Source organism: Spodoptera frugiperda, chromosome 11 (genome assembly GCF_023101765.2).
Source record: "Spodoptera frugiperda isolate SF20-4 chromosome 11, AGI-APGP_CSIRO_Sfru_2.0, whole genome shotgun sequence".
NCBI classification, from domain to species: Eukaryota; Metazoa; Arthropoda; class Insecta; order Lepidoptera; family Noctuidae; genus Spodoptera; species Spodoptera frugiperda.
The window spans coordinates 9,270,992-9,289,040 of NC_064222.1; the positions used below are offsets into that span (position 1 = coordinate 9,270,992).

Consider the following 18,049-nt stretch of genomic DNA (forward strand, 5'->3'; position numbering starts at 1 on the left):
AAGTCAATTGAGAGGGAAAAAGGTGGCATATATAAAGGCAGGCTATAGTAGGCACAACAAAATGAACTGCCGAATCTATGAATGTGTTAACTAAAAATAAATAATGAATGTATTAAAAATAATGTGGAAAATCAATCAATTTTCCGCATACAATCAATTAAGTTACTAATTAATTTTCCACTTTCCAATCGATAAATTGAAATTATAATATTATTGAGATTTTTACCTGTAGGTACGAATTATATCGAATTATACTCACTCTCTAATACATGGGACTTATAAGTAACACAAATAGTAAAAAAGTATGTGCCGTGCATAACAGCGTCATTAGACCACAAACAGATGGGGCCCAGTAGGGCTGATGCCTGATTCGGAGCTGTGGACTACCTAGCGGGTTTACCGGGGCTTCGGTTCGAAAAGCAGGAGTAGGAACGGGGTGGTTTTTAGTCAATAAGAGTCTGACACACCCTCTCGCCTCACCCAAGGCGAGAGAAGGCATTGGATGATTTTACCAGCCCCCTCAAAAAAAAACATGTCTGTCAAAGTTTTAAAACACGTTTTTGCAAATAAATAGAAAAAACGTATTAGCATTTTGTATTAAATTGGAGTCTAGACATGCACCAGACAAAATATTTGATTATGCAATATTAAGAATGAATATGCAATATATAAAAACTTATTTGTATAGGATATAAAATCTAAGTACTAAATCAAATATCATGAAATGTTTTAGTGATTTTCTAACTATATTTAATATACATACATAGGCCTTTAATATAAAACATAATTATCACAAAGTTACTAGGATATATAAGTACACACATAACCTCACATCTGTCTCCCATGGGGGTAGGCAGAGACAACGGAACGCCAATTGCTACGAATCTTACATACTCTTTCGCTTCATCAACAGTCATCAGTCTTTTCATGCATGCTCGTCGGCTAATTCGGCCCTTCTTTAATATATCGCCAATCTGTGTGTCCGTCTAGAGCGCTCTCTACCGCCCGCTCCTATCATATCCGTATATTTCTTTTGTAAATCTGTTTTCACCATCCTTTCTACATATCCAAATCTGCTGATTGCTATATTTAAAAAAATGCATAGGAACATGGATCTTGACTGTCTCGTTGTTCGAGTGTTCGTAATTACGACTACCAGGCAAGGGAGCTCGGGTTCGATTCCTGTGTCGAGCAAAGAATTACCGGTTTTTTTTTTCAGTTTTTCGAAAATTTCTCAGTAGTAGCATGGAATCTGGAATTGTGCCCGGTATATGGCAATAGGCTCACTCCCTATTTCGTGACGGCGAGCAAGGGTAGCTCACCGCCCGAACAGAACCAGACCCGTGCGTGCGGCGCGTCGCGTTCCGCGCGTGCCTCAAAGAGCCATCAGACCACCACAGATGGGGCCCAGTAGGGCTGATGCTTGAACCGGAGCTGCGGACTACCTAGCGGGTTTACCGGGACTCCGGCTCGAAAAGTCGAAAAGCAGGAGTAGGAACGGAGTGATTTTTAGTCAGTAAGAGTCTGACACTCCCTCTCGCCTCGCCCAAGGTGGGAGAAGTCATTGGATGGTTTTCCCCCTCAAAACAAAACCCTATTACATGGGACTTATAACACAAATGGTGAAAAGTGGGTGCATATTTTACAGTGGCATTACGTGCCGTAATATGCATCTCAGCCTACTCTTCGAGGATAAAAGGCGTGACGTTGTAAAAGAACATTAATCTTATAACTGTACCTTCGTGAGCAATGTGCATAAAACTTTATAAGTACAAAAATCGAATTATTATTGTATGCAGTTCATATAAAACAGACGAAAAAATTACAAATTACTCAGTACGTGTGAAATCTTTACAGAGTAATCATTATAAAAAAAAAGTATGGAAAAATTAAATCCATGTCCGATTTTAGAGTTCAATGACAATCAGTTGTTGAATGTAAGGAAAAGTTTCGGTTATGATGACTTACACAGGCTGAAACAAGACGTGGATCATTTTCAGGATTGGATCAATAAGCAACCCCATTTCACGTTGAAAGAATTTGGTGAGTTTTTATATTATTATTTCAAGTGAAATAGTTTGATATACTTACATCGTTGGTCGAGTGGGGTCTCGGGTTCGATTCCCGGCTTGGGCATAATATTACTGAGCTTTTATCGGATTTTCGAAAAAATCTCAGTAGTAGGACGGAGTCATGAATTGTGCCTATAACACAAATGGTGAAAAGTGGGTGTATATTGTATAGCGGAATTACATGTCGTAATGTGCAACTCTGCCTCCCCCTTCGAGGATAAAAGATGTGACGTTGACATTTTGTTTATTGAAATAATTTGTGATCATTAATTAACCCCCAAAATATGATGATATATATTATATTTATTCTTTTGGCTTTCAATATGGTTAGTTAATGCAGTTTTAATTACTATGCACGATTTTTAATAATTTAGTAGCTGTTGAAAATGATAAAACTACTTTTAAACGTATTTTTCTATAAAAAAAAGTTATGAATCCAATTCCATTAGGCATAAAACAAAACAGAAATAATATTATATCATTTACATTATAGCAATCCCTCTTTCTATTATTTGAAAGAGTAGAAACAACATAATACAAAATCTCTTTTATTTTAACTGTTCCATTATAGACCGAGACTTTCTGGAGCGCTACCTGATCTACTGCAAGGGGTCCATCGAGAGAGCGAAGCAGCGCTTCGACAAACTCTGCACTTACACCAACCAGATGCCAGAGTTCCTGAGGAACTTTGATATCAGAAATGAGTTCATAGGACTCAATCGATCAGTGTAAGTATTTTCTTTGATTTTTTGGTGCGGAGAAAATCATACAATGGTTTCTCCCGCAGAAACAACATATACGTTCTATTTTGTCGCGAAAGTAAAGTTACCGGAGGCCCAATTACCTCCTCCTTCTCTATCCTCAATCCTTTAAATCCCCGACTCTCCAACAACAACAACGACCAAAGCTCTAACTCCCAAAAGACCGACAACGCACTTCTAACGCCTCTGGTGTTTCGGACATCCATGGGCGGCGGCGATTGCTTACCATCAGGCGATCATTGTTTACCGGCTTATATCATAAAAAAAATCATTTATATTTCTCATTTTTTCAGTCACACCTGTATACTACCAAAGCCTACTGCGGACAACTACCGTGTTATCATAACGACCGTTTCTGGTGCTGATGATGAGCTATTTGATCTGATGAAGTATTATAGGTATCTGATTGTGGTGAGTAACATTTAAATTATAGTATGTACTAGCTATTTCCTCGCGGTTTCATTTATTGCTTCGTCTTACTTGATTGTATCGTGATGTTTTATAGTCTATAAGAGTCTGACACTCCCTTTCGCCTCGCAGAAGTAATTGGATGATACCCCCCTTAAAAAGCCTTCCTTTAAAAATGGGCTATCCACCAAAACAAGAATTCAATTCCGGTGCAACTCCCGGGCAAGGGGTCTCGGGTTCGATTCCCGTTAAGGTCGAAGTATTGCTGGGTTTTATACGGTTTTTCGAAAATTTCTCAGTAGTAGCATGGAGTCTAGAAAAGTGAATTACAACGTGAAATGTGAAAAGTGGGTATACATCGTACAGTGGCATTACGTGCCATAATGTGTATCTCTGCCTAAGCCTTCGGAGATAAAAGACGTGAAGATATTAAAAAAAAAATCCTGTGTACCGATGGGATAATTTATACTAATTACTAATATTATAAAGCTGAAGAGTTTGTTTGTTTGTTTGAACGCGCTAATCTCCAGAACTGCTGGTCCAATTTTAATCATTCTTTTTGTGTTGAATTACACACACATTTATCGAGGAAGGCTATAAAACATCACGCTATGACCAATAGGAGCCAAGCAGAGTGGGTATAACCGCGCGGAAGTAGCTAGTTTTATAATACTTTTTATTTCAGTTGGGTGAATATATGATGAACAATGATTACTGCCATGGTTACGAACTGGTGGGAGTCAGTACCAACGTGTCGATGACAATTGTGAAGAAAATGAACCCAATCATCATGCATAAGGCTGTTACGTTGATTACTGTAAGTAGAATTTGTTATCATATTTTTTTAAACATTGGCCCACACTAGGATTTTCTCCTGTGTCGTGGGTGCGTTTACAAACATACAAATTCACATACACATCACACCCAGACCCGAAACAATGATTTGTGGATCACACAAAGAGTTGCTTCGTGCGGGTATCGTACCCGCTACACTTTGCCGAGCAGCCTGGACGTGCAGTCAATTAGTCCAATGTCGAACAGTGACATCGATTTTATCTTTATGGTATAAACCGGTAAACGAGCACAGATCATCTGATGGCAAGCAATCGCCACCGCCCATGGACACCTGAAACACCTGAGGCGTTACAAGTGCGTTGCCGGCCTTTTGGGGTTAGGAATTTAAAGGTTGTTGGCGAATCGGGGATTGGGAAGGTGGGTAATTGGGCCTCCGGTAACCTCACTCACACAACGCAAGCATTGTTTCGCATCGGTCTTCTTTGAGGCGGCTTCGCCCGCTTTATTCCTGAGAGATAAGAAGTATCCTATGTGTTATTCCAGACCATATTCTACCCCTGTTTCAAATGTTTTGCCGATCTCTGCAGCTGTTTTGATATAATTGATCTCAAACTCACAAACTTTCGCTTTAATAGTATTAGTAAGATAAAAAAATTTGATTATATATTAGTAAGATAAAAAATTTTGATTGAAAAAACTTTTGATTTTAATTTTCTTTGCAGGATGCTCTAGGACAGAGAATGAAAAAGGTACACCTTGTAAGTGACTCCAAGTTCTTTGAAACCATCCTGGTGGTGTTCAAGCAAGCTTTCTCAGCAAAACTAGCTAAAAGACTGATAGTGCATAACAATTGGGAGTCGTTACATGAACATATACCTAAAAAACATTTGCCAAAAGACCTTGGAGGGGATGAGAAGACCATGAAAGAATTGGCTGGTAAGATTTTTTTTTATGGAACACCCCGGCAAACGAGCAAACGTATCACCTGATGTTGAGCAATCCAGAGGCGTTACAAGTGCGTTCTCGGCCTTTTGGGGGTTAGGAATTTAAGGGTTATTGGGAAATCGGGGATTGGGAAGATTGGAAAGAGGGGAATTGGGCCTCCAGTAACCTAACTCACACAACGGAACATAACGCAAGCGTTGTTACACGTCGGTTTTCGATGAGGCCAGGGTATCATTCCCGTCAAGCCGCCCCATTCCTGCCGAAGCATGGCTCTCCCAAACTTAAAATAATATTATTTACTTTTAATTTTATAAAAAACTAAATTCACTAACAATCACGGTTTACTCATGTATTATTTATAGAAACTAGAGTTCGAATTCGAAACTGGAGGACTAAGTTAATGATGATGAAAGAGAAGTGTGTACTATAGGATAAATTATATTGATAATCATTATTCATCAACTTCTTTTCAGAAATGGATTTCAAGGCAATTAGTACAGATGAACACATAGCAGCTGTGAAGAGGATGGAGGGAGCTACCACAGACGAGTCCCGGCGACCGAGTGCCAAGTTCAACGAGGAGTACTCAGGAACACCAGGCTCCTTCAAGACATTGTGTGTAGATTAAACATAGAACCAAATGCCATGTAAAGATAAAGCAAGCAAAGCACATCAAGCTACCTCTTCTTTTAACAGATTTTTAACCTTATACCTTTTTAAATACGGTCGAAAATCTTTAGAAGAGAATTGATAGATTGACGTGCTGATGTTAGTATGTTGTGAGTACCGGGACAGATTAAACATAAGTATCGCCAAAAATCGACGTGAAACAACGCTTGCGTTGTGTTTCGTTGTGTGAGTGAAGTTACCGGAGGTCCAATTCCCCCCTTTCCAATCTTCTCAATCCCCGATTCCCAACAACCCTTAAATTCCTAAACCCCAAAAGGCCGGCAACGCACTTGTAACGCCTCTGGTGTTTCAAGTGTCCATGGGCGGTGGCGATTGCTTACCATCAGATGACTCGTCTGCTTGTTTGCCATCTATTCCATAAAAAAGGCTGTTGTTGTTAATGAGGAGAAATGAGAAGCTGATATCTGTGTTATTATAAAGGAGAATAATTTTGATTATTTTGTTTGTTTGCATTTCATGGGTGGGTAGTTCTTCGAAATTTGATTCTTCGACTGATTCATATGGCCAAAATTTAATTCCACTTTAAGATCTGTAACACGTGTTCATATGAAAATAGTTAAACCAAATAACGTATATTCGAATGAGGGACTCGTTTTAAAAAAATAGTTTTCGAGATATCGACGTTTGAATATTTTCTGCCCAGATGAATCAGAAATTGTTACAGATGAATCTGTTGAACAATTGAAAATTGTATGTAAATGAGCTTTGTATTTATTTTAATTGTTAGCATACCATTTTCGAGTACTTTCACACAGAGAAGTCACGAGCATTCATCATCACGCTTGCTCAGGGCGGATTAGCAATTTCAGACTCATATTAATAACATTCCTCAAAAAAAGTTTTTAAATTGTAGCTATAACATTTATAGCTAAGTTAATTTAAAAATAAGACTAGTAAAAAAATGGACAACGCAACAAGAGCATTATTTTATGATTCATATGCGGTTTTGACCATACGAATCAGGCACAGATGAATCAGGATTTTGCTTACAATCATGCATAACTCATCGTATATACAGACTTCATTCTTATCATTTTTCTACACGAATGTATAACTAAAAAACTTCACACGAAACATAGATTGAAGTTTTAAAACTGTAAAGTAAATTTTATAAAATACGCATTGTAATCAGGATGCCATGTAAACCAAACACAGATGAATCAGATATTTACCTTAGTAACACCTGGATCTAAGCCAAACAGCCGCACGTCCGCCTCCTAGCTTGTCCGTTGCACGCCTGGTTTCCCTCCGCACAGGAAGCCAGACTCTCATTATTAATACCCGACCAAGTATGGTCATTCGTAGCTTACGCCATATTAATCAGTATTATACGCCGGACACTTCTTATTTATTTATTTATAATCATACTAACATAGCTATAACGAATGCATATTTTTTTGAAGAGGACAACTCATCTCCTTTCGATGTAATTATAATTTATATTGAAGTATCAAAGGGAAAATGCGAAATCGACTACTTTGTTCCGGAAAATGGCAAACGGACACACCATATGAATCAGAAGAACAAGCTTTAAAAAAAAATATTTTGTACCTAGACTGCAATTATTTAAAAAATATTATTTGTCCTAGTAACTGATATAGCTAAACTATACTAAAAAAATATTACATGCCGTTTTGTTAGTTGGTTTCAAAAATATTCCCAAAGACATCGAAAATTTTGTCTCTGAAGAACTACCCGGGTTCCAAAACTTCTGGATCAATTTGAATATTTTTTCTCCATTTCCAACGTCTGTTCATTAAAAAGCTATTTTTTTTTCGATATTTCTATTAGATTAGAAACTCTCTGCTTGAGAAATGTCTTTTAAATACCACGTAAGCGAACTAATTGTTATTCTGATTTAATATTTATTATTTAATTGTTATAGTACACATTTGCATGTTTAATTGTTTTTGTATAAATATGACTTAAGATTTAACCTTTTACAATTTTTGACTGCTTGGATTAAAAATATATAATTTTAACTATTGTTATGTAAATTAACTATTTATTGTAAAGAATGAGACTTAACTGTTGACCTTAACGATAATTATAATTTACGATGTTTTCTTAACTTAAAACTGTTGAAAATAAGAATAAATAAAATACACTCAATAAAATACGACTCCAATAGTTTATATTTTACTCTCATACACTTTTCCTCACATACACCCACACTCTCACAAACACACTCCTCGTAAAATAATCGTCTCATTCACGCTCACACATTACAGAATGACTTATTCCGTTCATTGTCTTCTTTCTAAATTTATTTTTATTATAAAAATCCCACCATGACTACTAGTGAACTTATGCAATGTATAGATAACGCGTTCTCTATAAAATGTCATTCTGTAAACTTTGCGGAGGAGTGTCATGACATTATACAAAATCATACATTTAAGACTTTAACATTAAATATTCGTAGCTTGAATCGTAATTTCAACTCTTTCTTAATAGTATTAAAACGATTTAAGACGGATTTCGATGCAATAATACTTACTGAGTGCTGGCTAAAGAATTCCCCAATTATTCCACAAATTGAAGGATATAATTTTTACCACACGTCGAAACACGTGAATAAGGCTGGTGGGGTCGTTGTTTACATTAAGGATGTTTGGTCACCAGTGGTTCACGAACCAACACTGACCGATGCTGACTGTATTGTATTGAGAATTCCTAATGTCATTACAATATTGGGAGTTTATAGGTCCCCTTCTTTTAGTGATACTAATAATTTTATTGACTCCATGCAAAGAATTGTACCTATGCTTAAGTCGAAACCTTGCACTTTATTCACAGGCGATATCAATATTAATATTAATGATGAGCACTCTGGTAGTGTCTCGACTTACCTCTGTGCGCTTGCTGAACTGGGACTGAAACCGGCTGTAAACAAGCCAACAAGAGAAAATTCTTGTATTGATCACGTATTCTTTCTTGGTGACATGCATGTGGAGACTGTAGTCTGTCCATCATCTATAACTGACCATAATATTGTCATAACTGGCATAACTGGAACGATCGTAAAGCCAGCCCCTTCTCCCAGGTATAGACTGCGTGTTGATTATAGTTCTATTGCAGATGAACTAAGTAACATTGATTGGTCAACTCTGTACAGTATATCTAATGTCACGGAACAAACCGACATTTTTGTAGGTATAATGAAGAAATTGTTAGATAATCACTCCCAGCAAATGCCATTGTCTCGATCTAAAATTATCTTAAAACCCTGGATGACACAAGGATTAATTAGATGTTCCAAGGTAAAGGATAAATTGCATATGGAATCTAAGAGATTTCCTACATGCAATGTTAAGGCGATAGTTTTTGCGAGGTATAGGAATTTTTATATAGCTTTAATACGGAAAGTCAGGAACCACTACCAATCAAACCTATTAGTTAAAACTAAAGACAACCCTCGTAAACTCTGGAATACCATCAATGAAATCACCAATCGTAAAGTCACTAAAGGATCCCAAAACCTTGATCTATTATCTATCAAGTGCAACCCCGAAGAATCAATTAATATGTGTAATGCTTACTTTGCTTCGATAGGTGAAACATTTGCCAATGAAATATTAGTAAAGCTAAATTACACACAAAATCAACTAGCGCAAAATGTGAACACCAGCAACTCCCCCTCTTCTTCATTTTTTCTCGAACCGACAGATAGAGAAGAGGTGAATAGTATAATCTGCGGTCTCAAACCTAATACAGCGCCAGGCCCTGATGGCATCTCAGTCCAGTTCATAAAGATTCTTAAGAATCTGATTGCTGAACCTCTCGCTGCAATTATCAATACTAGTTTGACTACTGGAATAGTCCCAGATGATTGGAAATTCGCTGCAGTTGTACCAATACATAAGGGTGGAGATACTGATAGCCCAAACAACTTTAGACCAATCTCTTTGCTACCAGTATTTTCGAAAATCTTAGAAAGAGTTGTTAATAAGCGTTTAGTTGATTATATTGAGAGTAACAACTTTTTATCACCAAATCAATTTGGCTTTAGGAAGAAACGCTCAACAGAAGATGCAGTTAAATTGCTTACTGATCATATTGTACAAAATTTAGATGACGGCAGTGCATGCGTTGGTGTTTTCCTTGATATTGCCAAAGCCTTTGACACTGTGTCAATCCCAATCCTATTGAAACGATTGGAAAACATCGGTGTCAGGGGTATTGCTCTTGATTGGTTTGCGAGCTACTTGACTGGTAGACAACAATGTTTAAAAATAGATTCGCGGGTTAGCTCTCCAGGAAAACTATCGTTCGGCGTTCCACAGGGTAGCGTTCTTGGACCTACCCTGTTTTTAATTTATCTAAATGAACTAGCCTCGTTACCACTGAAAAATGCTAAAATTATCTGTTACGCGGACGATACAGCTATAATATTCCAGGAGGCTTCCTGGAGTGACTGTTTCGTAAGTGTTCAACAAGGTATGGTTAAGGTAATGGGTTGGCTGTCGAATAATTTGTTGACTTTGAACACTTCCAAAACTAAGTATATATGTTTCCATAAAACTATGATATCGGCTCCGTTGACTACTCCTGACATCATAATTTCTGATCACGATAAAAATGTTGAAAATGCAGACTCTGGTACTTGCAACGCTATTCAACGAGCACGTACTATCAAGTATCTGGGAGTCATCATTGATGAAAAATTATCCTTCAGGGATCATATTGCAGCTTTGTCCACCAGAACCAGAAAAATAATCTATGTCATGAAACAAATTAGAGATGTAGCAAGTGCCGATCTCGTCAAAAATATCTATATCTCCCTCTGCCAATCTGTGTTAACATACTGCATACAGGCTTGGGGAGGTATTGCCACGACACACCTAATTTCATTGGAGAGGGCACAGAGATCTGTAATAAAGGTTATGTTGAGTAGGCCTATCAGGTACCCCACGGAGAAACTTTACAAAGAGTCTAAATTGCTAAGCATTCGCCGTCTTTACATAAACGCTTCTGTAAGTGCAACATACAAGCAGATGTTAACCTCCAATGCATACCAAAATTCACTGGAGAGAAGAACCTTTAGAGCCCATGTACCTGCAGTTAAAACCTCATTTGCACAAAGATTTTCTGTTTACCTGTTTCCACATTTGTTCAACAAAATCTGTAAGGTCTGTAAATTCAAAAATGAAACCGTACGCGAAGTAAAGTCGAAAACCAACAAGTATTTGAATAATTTAAATTATCACGAAGTTGAACAGTTGTTAAGGTCTATTCGATAGTAAACTTAATGTTTTTCACACTCGCACACCAGGCTGTTAGATTCATACACACACTCACATACACGCACATTCATACACATACACATACATTCACACATATACACACACATATCCATACATATACACACGCACATTTATACACGCATACACTCATATTCACACACTCACCTAATTACCTCATTTTATTTGAAATTCCTATATTTTCCTTTTTTTTTGTATTTTAGGTTTTCTTTGATAATTACTATTAGACTAGTCCTAAGGTAAACGCTGTATTATTGACAGCCGCGATACAGGCTGTGCCTAGTGCGGTTGTCACTGTGTAAATTGGAAAATGTATACATTGAGTTGGTAATAAAGAAAAAAAAAAAAAAAAAAAAAAAACATATAATGTGTTTTGATTATTCCTTCATGATAGGGTAAATTCGCCTGTTCCCTTCCACCCACCAGTTTTATGGGTCGGCCTTTAAATAAAAATTCTCGAAAATAAGATAACAACCAAAATTATAAACGACATTATAATTATATAGTTGTTATAGATTAGAGTCAGGGGTTACTTTATGTAAATCTATGCTACACTAACAATACTAGAAATGTTTATAAGTTTTTAAACTGACATGGTCACTAACACTATAATTAGAACTTATGACGGGATATTTACCATGTTTATTGAATTTGGTGAGTTTCCGATATTTCGGCACTGTTGCAAGCGCCATGATCACGGATTAAATTCAATAAACATGGTAAATATCCCGTCATAAGTTCTAATTATAGAAATGTTTAGTTATTCTGCGGCTTCTATCTTCTTCTGCACACAGCATGCAGTGTGCAGCCTCATGCTCCCGTCCGCAATTAAATACTCATGTAACAGAGGTGCAACACAAACACACGGTTGGCGTTCAAATGGGCGAACTGAGAACAGGCGTGAAACAACGCTTGAGTTATGTTTTGCCGTGTGAGTGAAGGGTAGTAATTCCCATTCTCAATCCTGAAATCCCCCAATTCTTAAATCCTTAATCACCAAAAAGCCGGCTACATTAAGTTCTCTGATGTTGCGGGTGTCCATTGGCGGCGCTGATTGTTTACCATCAGGTGATCCGTCTGCTCGTATACCATAAAACATACTTTATGAAATATAGTATAATACAAAAAACTAAATACGATAATTAATGTTCATTTTAGTTGTACTGTGATCGAAACTTCTACACTGAATACAGATAAAAAACAAATAGTACTTTACGAGTAACTACTATAAAACTTTACGCCAATTTGCAAATATCTCAGATACATTTTGAAATTCTCGTCAGTCAGTCAAAATTTGCAAAATGGAAGCAATCAAACCTTGCCCAATTTTGGAGTTCAATGATAATCAGTTGGTTGAAGTAAGAAAGGTTGTTGGATATGAAGATGTCAATAAGTTGAAACAAGACTTGTATCATTTCCAGGATTGGATCAGCAAACAGCCTCATTTTGTGCTGAAAGACTTCGGTAAGTCTATTTTGTTATTCATTAACACATAAAACGCCGTGGTCACCGGTGACCGACTTTAGCGGAGGATTTGCCTTTAACAGATTTATATTGGCAGTCAAAGAATTAAAACCAGTTTGATTACTTACCTTTTTTTATAAACCTAGGGAGGAAACCTAGTATCGTGAGTGCGTTAACATACATACAATTTCACATACACATTACACCCAGACCTGAAACAAAAATTTGTGGATCACACAAAGAGTTGTTCCGTGCAGGAATCGATCAGCGTGGGAGAGCCATGCTTTGGCACGAATGGGCCGGCTCAACCGGAGTGATACCACGGCCTCACAGAAAACTGACGTGAAACAACGCTTACGTTGTGTGAGTGTAGTTAATGGAGGCTCAACCCCCTTACCAATTTTCGCAATCCCCAAATGCTCTAAAAGGCGGGCAACGCACTTGTAACGCCTTTAGTGTTTCAAGTATCCATGGGCGGCGACGATTGCTTACCATCAGGTAATCCGTCAGCTCGTTTACAGGCTTATTCCATAAAAAAACGAACCCGCTACACGTTTCACAGCAGATAAGGAAATTTCCTTTAAAAGTTAATCTACGAATCTGCATTTTTAAGTCGCGTAATATACCAAAAACCGTCTCCGAAGTCCGCATCGTAGTCGCAAGAAAACCGCATCAAAATCGGTTCAGCCAAACGCGAGATAATCGCACTAAAATAAATACAAAACAGAGGTTAAACAGAGAACCACCTTTTTTTAAGCCAGTACACATCATAGAAACGCCAACGAAAGTTTTTAGGAAATACAACATGTATTTATTACAATAAAAAAGTACAGACATTTGTCAATAGATACATTTTTTGTTCCAACTTCTCTTTCGTTGTTTTTGTCAAATAAAATTATATATGCACATCTCAAATTATGGTAATATCATTATTATGCATAATGGCTATGACATAATAACAACTTACGATTATAATCATTAATTATATGGCATTAAAGTCTGTTTTATAATATTGACTAATGAAATTTCCATTTTGATAGAACAATAGGCAAATACTACTGCGGCCTACTGTAAAATGTAGTTGGTTTTCAGTAGGCAAAATACCTATTTCTTATCGACGATTTAGGCACAAAATCTTATAAATACTAAATAGGTACTTATTGATTGATTTTTTTTTATATACTAGGTTTTAATGATGGATTTATAATCAATTATATTACCATTATGCAGATAGTACATTCATAATGGAAAGTACATTAAATCTGCTTAGTGGAATCAAATAAACAGAAAAGTCAATGGATTATGACCTTGACATAGTTTATCGAATACCGGTTTTAAGGTGCTTTTCTACCAGAGATGTGCTATGCTACGTTGCTGTGGATGCGTTTCGCGTCATTTCAGCTCATAAACTATCTGTACACCAAATATTATCAAAATCCGTTCAGTCGTTTCAGCGTGATTGACGGATAGATACCCAAACAATCAAACACATTTATAATATTAGTGAGATCATTAAAATATTTATTCTAACTGCCGTACTCAGAGACATTTAATGATTACTTAAACTCTTCCTTAGTAACGATTTTGTTCCGAAAACAATTGCTAAGGACTGGGTTAAGTAACCATTAAATGACCCTGAGTATAGCTGAATGCCCTTTATAGATCGAGACTTTCTGGAGCGCTACCTGATCTACTGCAAGGGGTCCATCGAGAGAGCGAAGCAGCGCTTCGACAAACTCTGCACTTACACCAACCAGATGCCAGAGTTCTTACAGAACTTTGATGTCAGAAATGAGTTTGTTCACTTGTTTAATATTAGGTGAGTAATTAAGTCTTTAGATTTCATGATGTGTAAATAAACAAAGATTAATCCGTGTTTTCATAAAATTGAGGATGAAAAAGCCCAGCAACACTTTGCCCGACACGGGGATCGAACTCTCGCTTTGTTGCGACCACTCGACCAACGAGGTAGTCAGTGTTGAGATGAGGCTAGAATACATCTTAAAGCATCTGGAAATTAATCTCATCATACATCATCATCTTATGACTGGCTAGTGCTGACGAAATTATGCCTCTTCTCACATGGAGAAAGGAAGTATTAATCGTCACGCTTATTCAATACGGGTTGGCGACTTCAGACTTGTAATTAGAAATTATAACCCAGGATTCCTCACAATGTTTCCATCACCGTTTGTCAATTGTGTCTAAATAATGTTAGAAAGCTCATATAACTCTGAAAAAGTCACATTAGTACTCGTCGTTGGTAGGTTTTGAACCCGTACGCTCATGCATGAGAAGCGGACGTCTTAAACCTCGGGTCAAAACGACATAAAAATTAATGCACACAGCTTAATATGTTAAATGTTTGCTTAGAAGAAAACAAATATTTAGCACAAAGCCAAACATAACCATTGCTTAACTGAGCCTTAAAAAATACTCCCCAATTAACATGGAAAACAGACAAACAGATTCTTGAGGCTAGCCTATAGTTTTAGCATAGCACATTGTAAATATACACATTGCGTTGCAATATTTGCATGAATCACTCAAGGTGGTTGAATTAAAAATATTATTTCAATCGATAACGAATGGAGTTTCTTGCTTGTTTTTCCCCGAAACACTGGTTCTGACTTAGCTTCACAGATGGACAGACTGACAGATTATTATTTATGTCTTAATTTGTTGATGGTTATGGTTTAATTGTAATAAATGATTTGATCTTGACTTTGACCACCTTGGGCATTCCTTCTCTATTTGTGTGAGAGAAAATAACCCTTCCAAATCTTTCCAATTCCCGAACATCCATTAAACTCCTAACCGCCAAAAAGCCGACAACGCACTTGTAACGCCTGTCGTGTTTCACGTATCATTGGGTGGCAGCTATTGCTTACCATTGGTGATATTGGTCATCCGTCTGCTCGTTTACCGGCTTGTACCATAAAAAGCACATTTTAAATAATTATTCTTAAACCTATGTTAAAGAAGATGATGATACTGTTTCCAGCCAAACCTGCATATTGCCGAAGCCAAGTGCTGACAACTACCGGGTCGTGTTGACAACTCTAAATGGAGTTGATGACGACGAGTTCCAACTGATATCTTATTACAGATACCTGATCTTGGTACGTATAACCCATCAATTTTTTATACTGTCTCGTTTTTATCTCCGAAGAGATAGGCAGAGGTGCACATTACTGCACGTAATGCCACTGTACTATGTACATCCACTTTTCATCATAGGTTTTTGTAAGTCCCATTTAGGGGGTGAGCCTTTTGCCATATTTTACTAGTCACAATTGCAGACTTCATGCTACTACTGAGAAATTTTCGAAAGACTGAAAAAAGTCCACTAATACTCGGGAATCGAACACGAGAACGAGTCAGGCAGTAAATTGGAGATTTGAGGGATAAAAATTATCCTATCACCAAAGTCAGTTCATACCCTATCTATACACTACATTTCATCAAAATCCGTAAAATAGTTCCAACGCGATTGTCGCACATACATCGAAACAAACAAACTATCACATTTATTATACTAGTAGGATTATTAATTACATTTCACATTATTATTTCACAGCTGGTGCAATACATGATGCACCACGACTACTGCGTCGGCTACGAGCTGGTGGGAGACTGCTCCAACTTCACGTTGGGGACTGTCAAGAAAATGAACCCAGTCATTATCCATAAGGCTCTTACTATGATTGTTGTAAGTAATTTTTCATCAGGTGCAGTTTATTCTTAGCTTGTGGAATCTAGATCCATTGTCGGTTCGGTTTTCAAATACCCGAAAAACAAGTACTTAAAGTAAAGTTTTTATGTTAAAAACTTAAATAATTCCCCTATTCTGGTAGAATCAAGCAGTTTTTCTGATATCTATAATTGTGGTAGTAAGTGAAAAAAAATATTTTTTACTCATCAAGATTAAGTCATCAAGATTAAGAGTATGTATCAAATATCAGATCATCTATCATCAGGAAGGGAGTAAAATCCCAATTATTAAAGATACAAAACAAACGAGACAAACTTAATAAAACCTTTCGTGAGACATACTACATAATTATTATGTTTTTCGGCTTACCCCTGTAATTATTTGACGAGGAAATCGACTAGTTTCAAGCCATGCTATATTCATGAGCAGAAGTCCGCGACACAAGTCGAGTTCCTCGTGAAACATTTACGCAAATAAGCCAAGAATAATAATTAACTATATTAAACCGTTTATTAATATCATTTTTATCATTTTCAGGATGCTCTAGGCCAAAGAATGAAGAAGCTGCATCTTATAAGTGGTTCCAAGTTCTTCGATACGATAGTTTTGATATTCAAGCAAGCTCTCAGCGCCAAACTGTCACAAAGGCTGGTGATACACAATAACGTGGAATCCTTGTACGAGCATATACCAAGAGAACACTTACCTAAGGACCTTGGGGGTGGTTTACAAACTATGCATGAATTGTGGGGTGAGTTTTGTAAAATTTCTCAAAGCTCTTCTGTCTCGTGCAGTAAAACTGTGGAATGAGTTATCGTTGGCGGTATTTTCTAACTGATACGACCTTTAAACTTTCAAGAGAAGAGCGTATTCATTTTTAAAAGGCCAACACCGCTCCCTTGTCTTCTCTGGTGTTGCGGGTGTCCCTGATACTTTACCATCAGGTGATCTGTCGGCTTGTTTGCCTACAATTCCATAAAAATATATATAATGAAAGCGCCTGTCGCTTTTATATAGCATCTCGCCTAAACGGTGTTTATGTATGTAATTTAAAACAATACACAGTACAGGCGATTGAGCGACTGTTTGACAAGAACGATTACAGTTAAAACCACAGGTTAAAACTATTGGTTGGTGAAAGCTATGGCATAAGTATCTTGACTGCACAGTTGGTGCGTGGGCTAGGTAACAGCAAATTACCGCCAACCATTGTGTGAGTTCAATTCCCGCACGGAGCAACTCTTTGTTGTTTTGGGTCTCGGTGTCTTCTGCATATGAACTTGTATGTTTGTAAACGCACCCACGACACAGGAGAAAATCCTAGTGTGCAGCAACATTCTTAAAATTAACTTTACAGTTTGTTTTAAGCTTATTGCATAAAATTAATGTCTATTAATTGTTTACAGAGAGAAATTTCAAAGAAGTATGCACAGATGAAAACCTGGCAGTGGTGAAGAGGATGGAGACGGCTACCACAGATGAGTCCCGCCGACCGTCTGCCAAGTTCAACGAGGAGTACTCAGGAACACCAGGCTCCTTCAAGACATTGTGTGTAGATTAAACATAGAACTATATGCTATATACGGGCACATCAAGCTATCTCTTCTATTAACAGGTTTTTAACCTTATACTTTTTTTAATACGGTCGAAAATCTTTAGAAGAAAATTGATAGTTTGATGTGCTGACGTTAGAATGTATTTTTTGATGTCTTTGATAGTCTTAAGGTTCTGTTTTCATCTGAGATGTGCAATGCTACGTTGTTGTGGATACGTTTGGTATACACAAAGCTTAGCAATGGTGGAAACGAACAAAGCTAAGGTATGTTTTATATACGGAAAGATGTGTGCTGTGGATGGCTTCCCTACTATCGATACATCGCATACTCGAACTGCGAATCTTCCTAACACAGCTGCATAGCTACATAGCACATCTCT

The 18,049-nt window shown here is 37.2% G+C and overlaps 2 protein-coding genes and 1 long non-coding RNA gene across 4 annotated transcripts in view; 2 read left to right on the plus strand and 1 right to left on the minus strand.

Moving 5' to 3' along the window:
* LOC118274759 (uncharacterized) overlaps positions 1 to 17,739 on the plus strand; it is a 380,866-nt gene extending 363,127 nt beyond the window's left edge. Inside the window, exons 1-6 of one of the 2 annotated variants that reach the window (XM_035592461.2) lie at positions 12,198 to 12,399; positions 14,062 to 14,218; positions 15,404 to 15,521; positions 15,980 to 16,111; positions 16,652 to 16,865; positions 17,521 to 17,739. In XM_035592461.2, the coding sequence (XP_035448354.2) occupies positions 12,237 to 12,399; positions 14,062 to 14,218; positions 15,404 to 15,521; positions 15,980 to 16,111; positions 16,652 to 16,865; positions 17,521 to 17,675 (939 nt within the window). In that variant the 5' untranslated portion in view covers positions 12,198 to 12,236 and the 3' untranslated portion in view covers positions 17,676 to 17,739. Of the gene's footprint in view, positions 1 to 12,197; positions 12,400 to 14,061; positions 14,219 to 15,403; positions 15,522 to 15,979; positions 16,112 to 16,651; positions 16,866 to 17,520 lie in introns of those variants that run through there. The other variant, XM_050696750.1, reaches the window with a different exon arrangement.
* Positions 1,854 to 5,609, plus strand: LOC126910595 (alpha-tocopherol transfer protein-like). Its single transcript, XM_035592456.2, has 6 exons — positions 1,854 to 2,043; positions 2,644 to 2,800; positions 3,127 to 3,244; positions 3,927 to 4,058; positions 4,759 to 4,972; positions 5,455 to 5,609. The coding sequence occupies exons 1-6, from the start codon at positions 1,881 to 1,883 to the stop codon at positions 5,607 to 5,609; spliced, it is 939 nt and encodes a 312-aa protein (XP_035448349.2). The 5' UTR covers positions 1,854 to 1,880.
* Positions 5,444 to 17,813, minus strand: LOC126911207 (uncharacterized). Its single transcript, XR_007705724.1, has 2 exons — positions 17,739 to 17,813; positions 5,444 to 5,686 (listed from the first exon to the last, which is right to left on the minus strand). It is a non-coding gene; the product is annotated as an uncharacterized LOC126911207 (long non-coding RNA).
* Between the last annotated feature and the right edge of the window lie 236 nt (positions 17,814 to 18,049).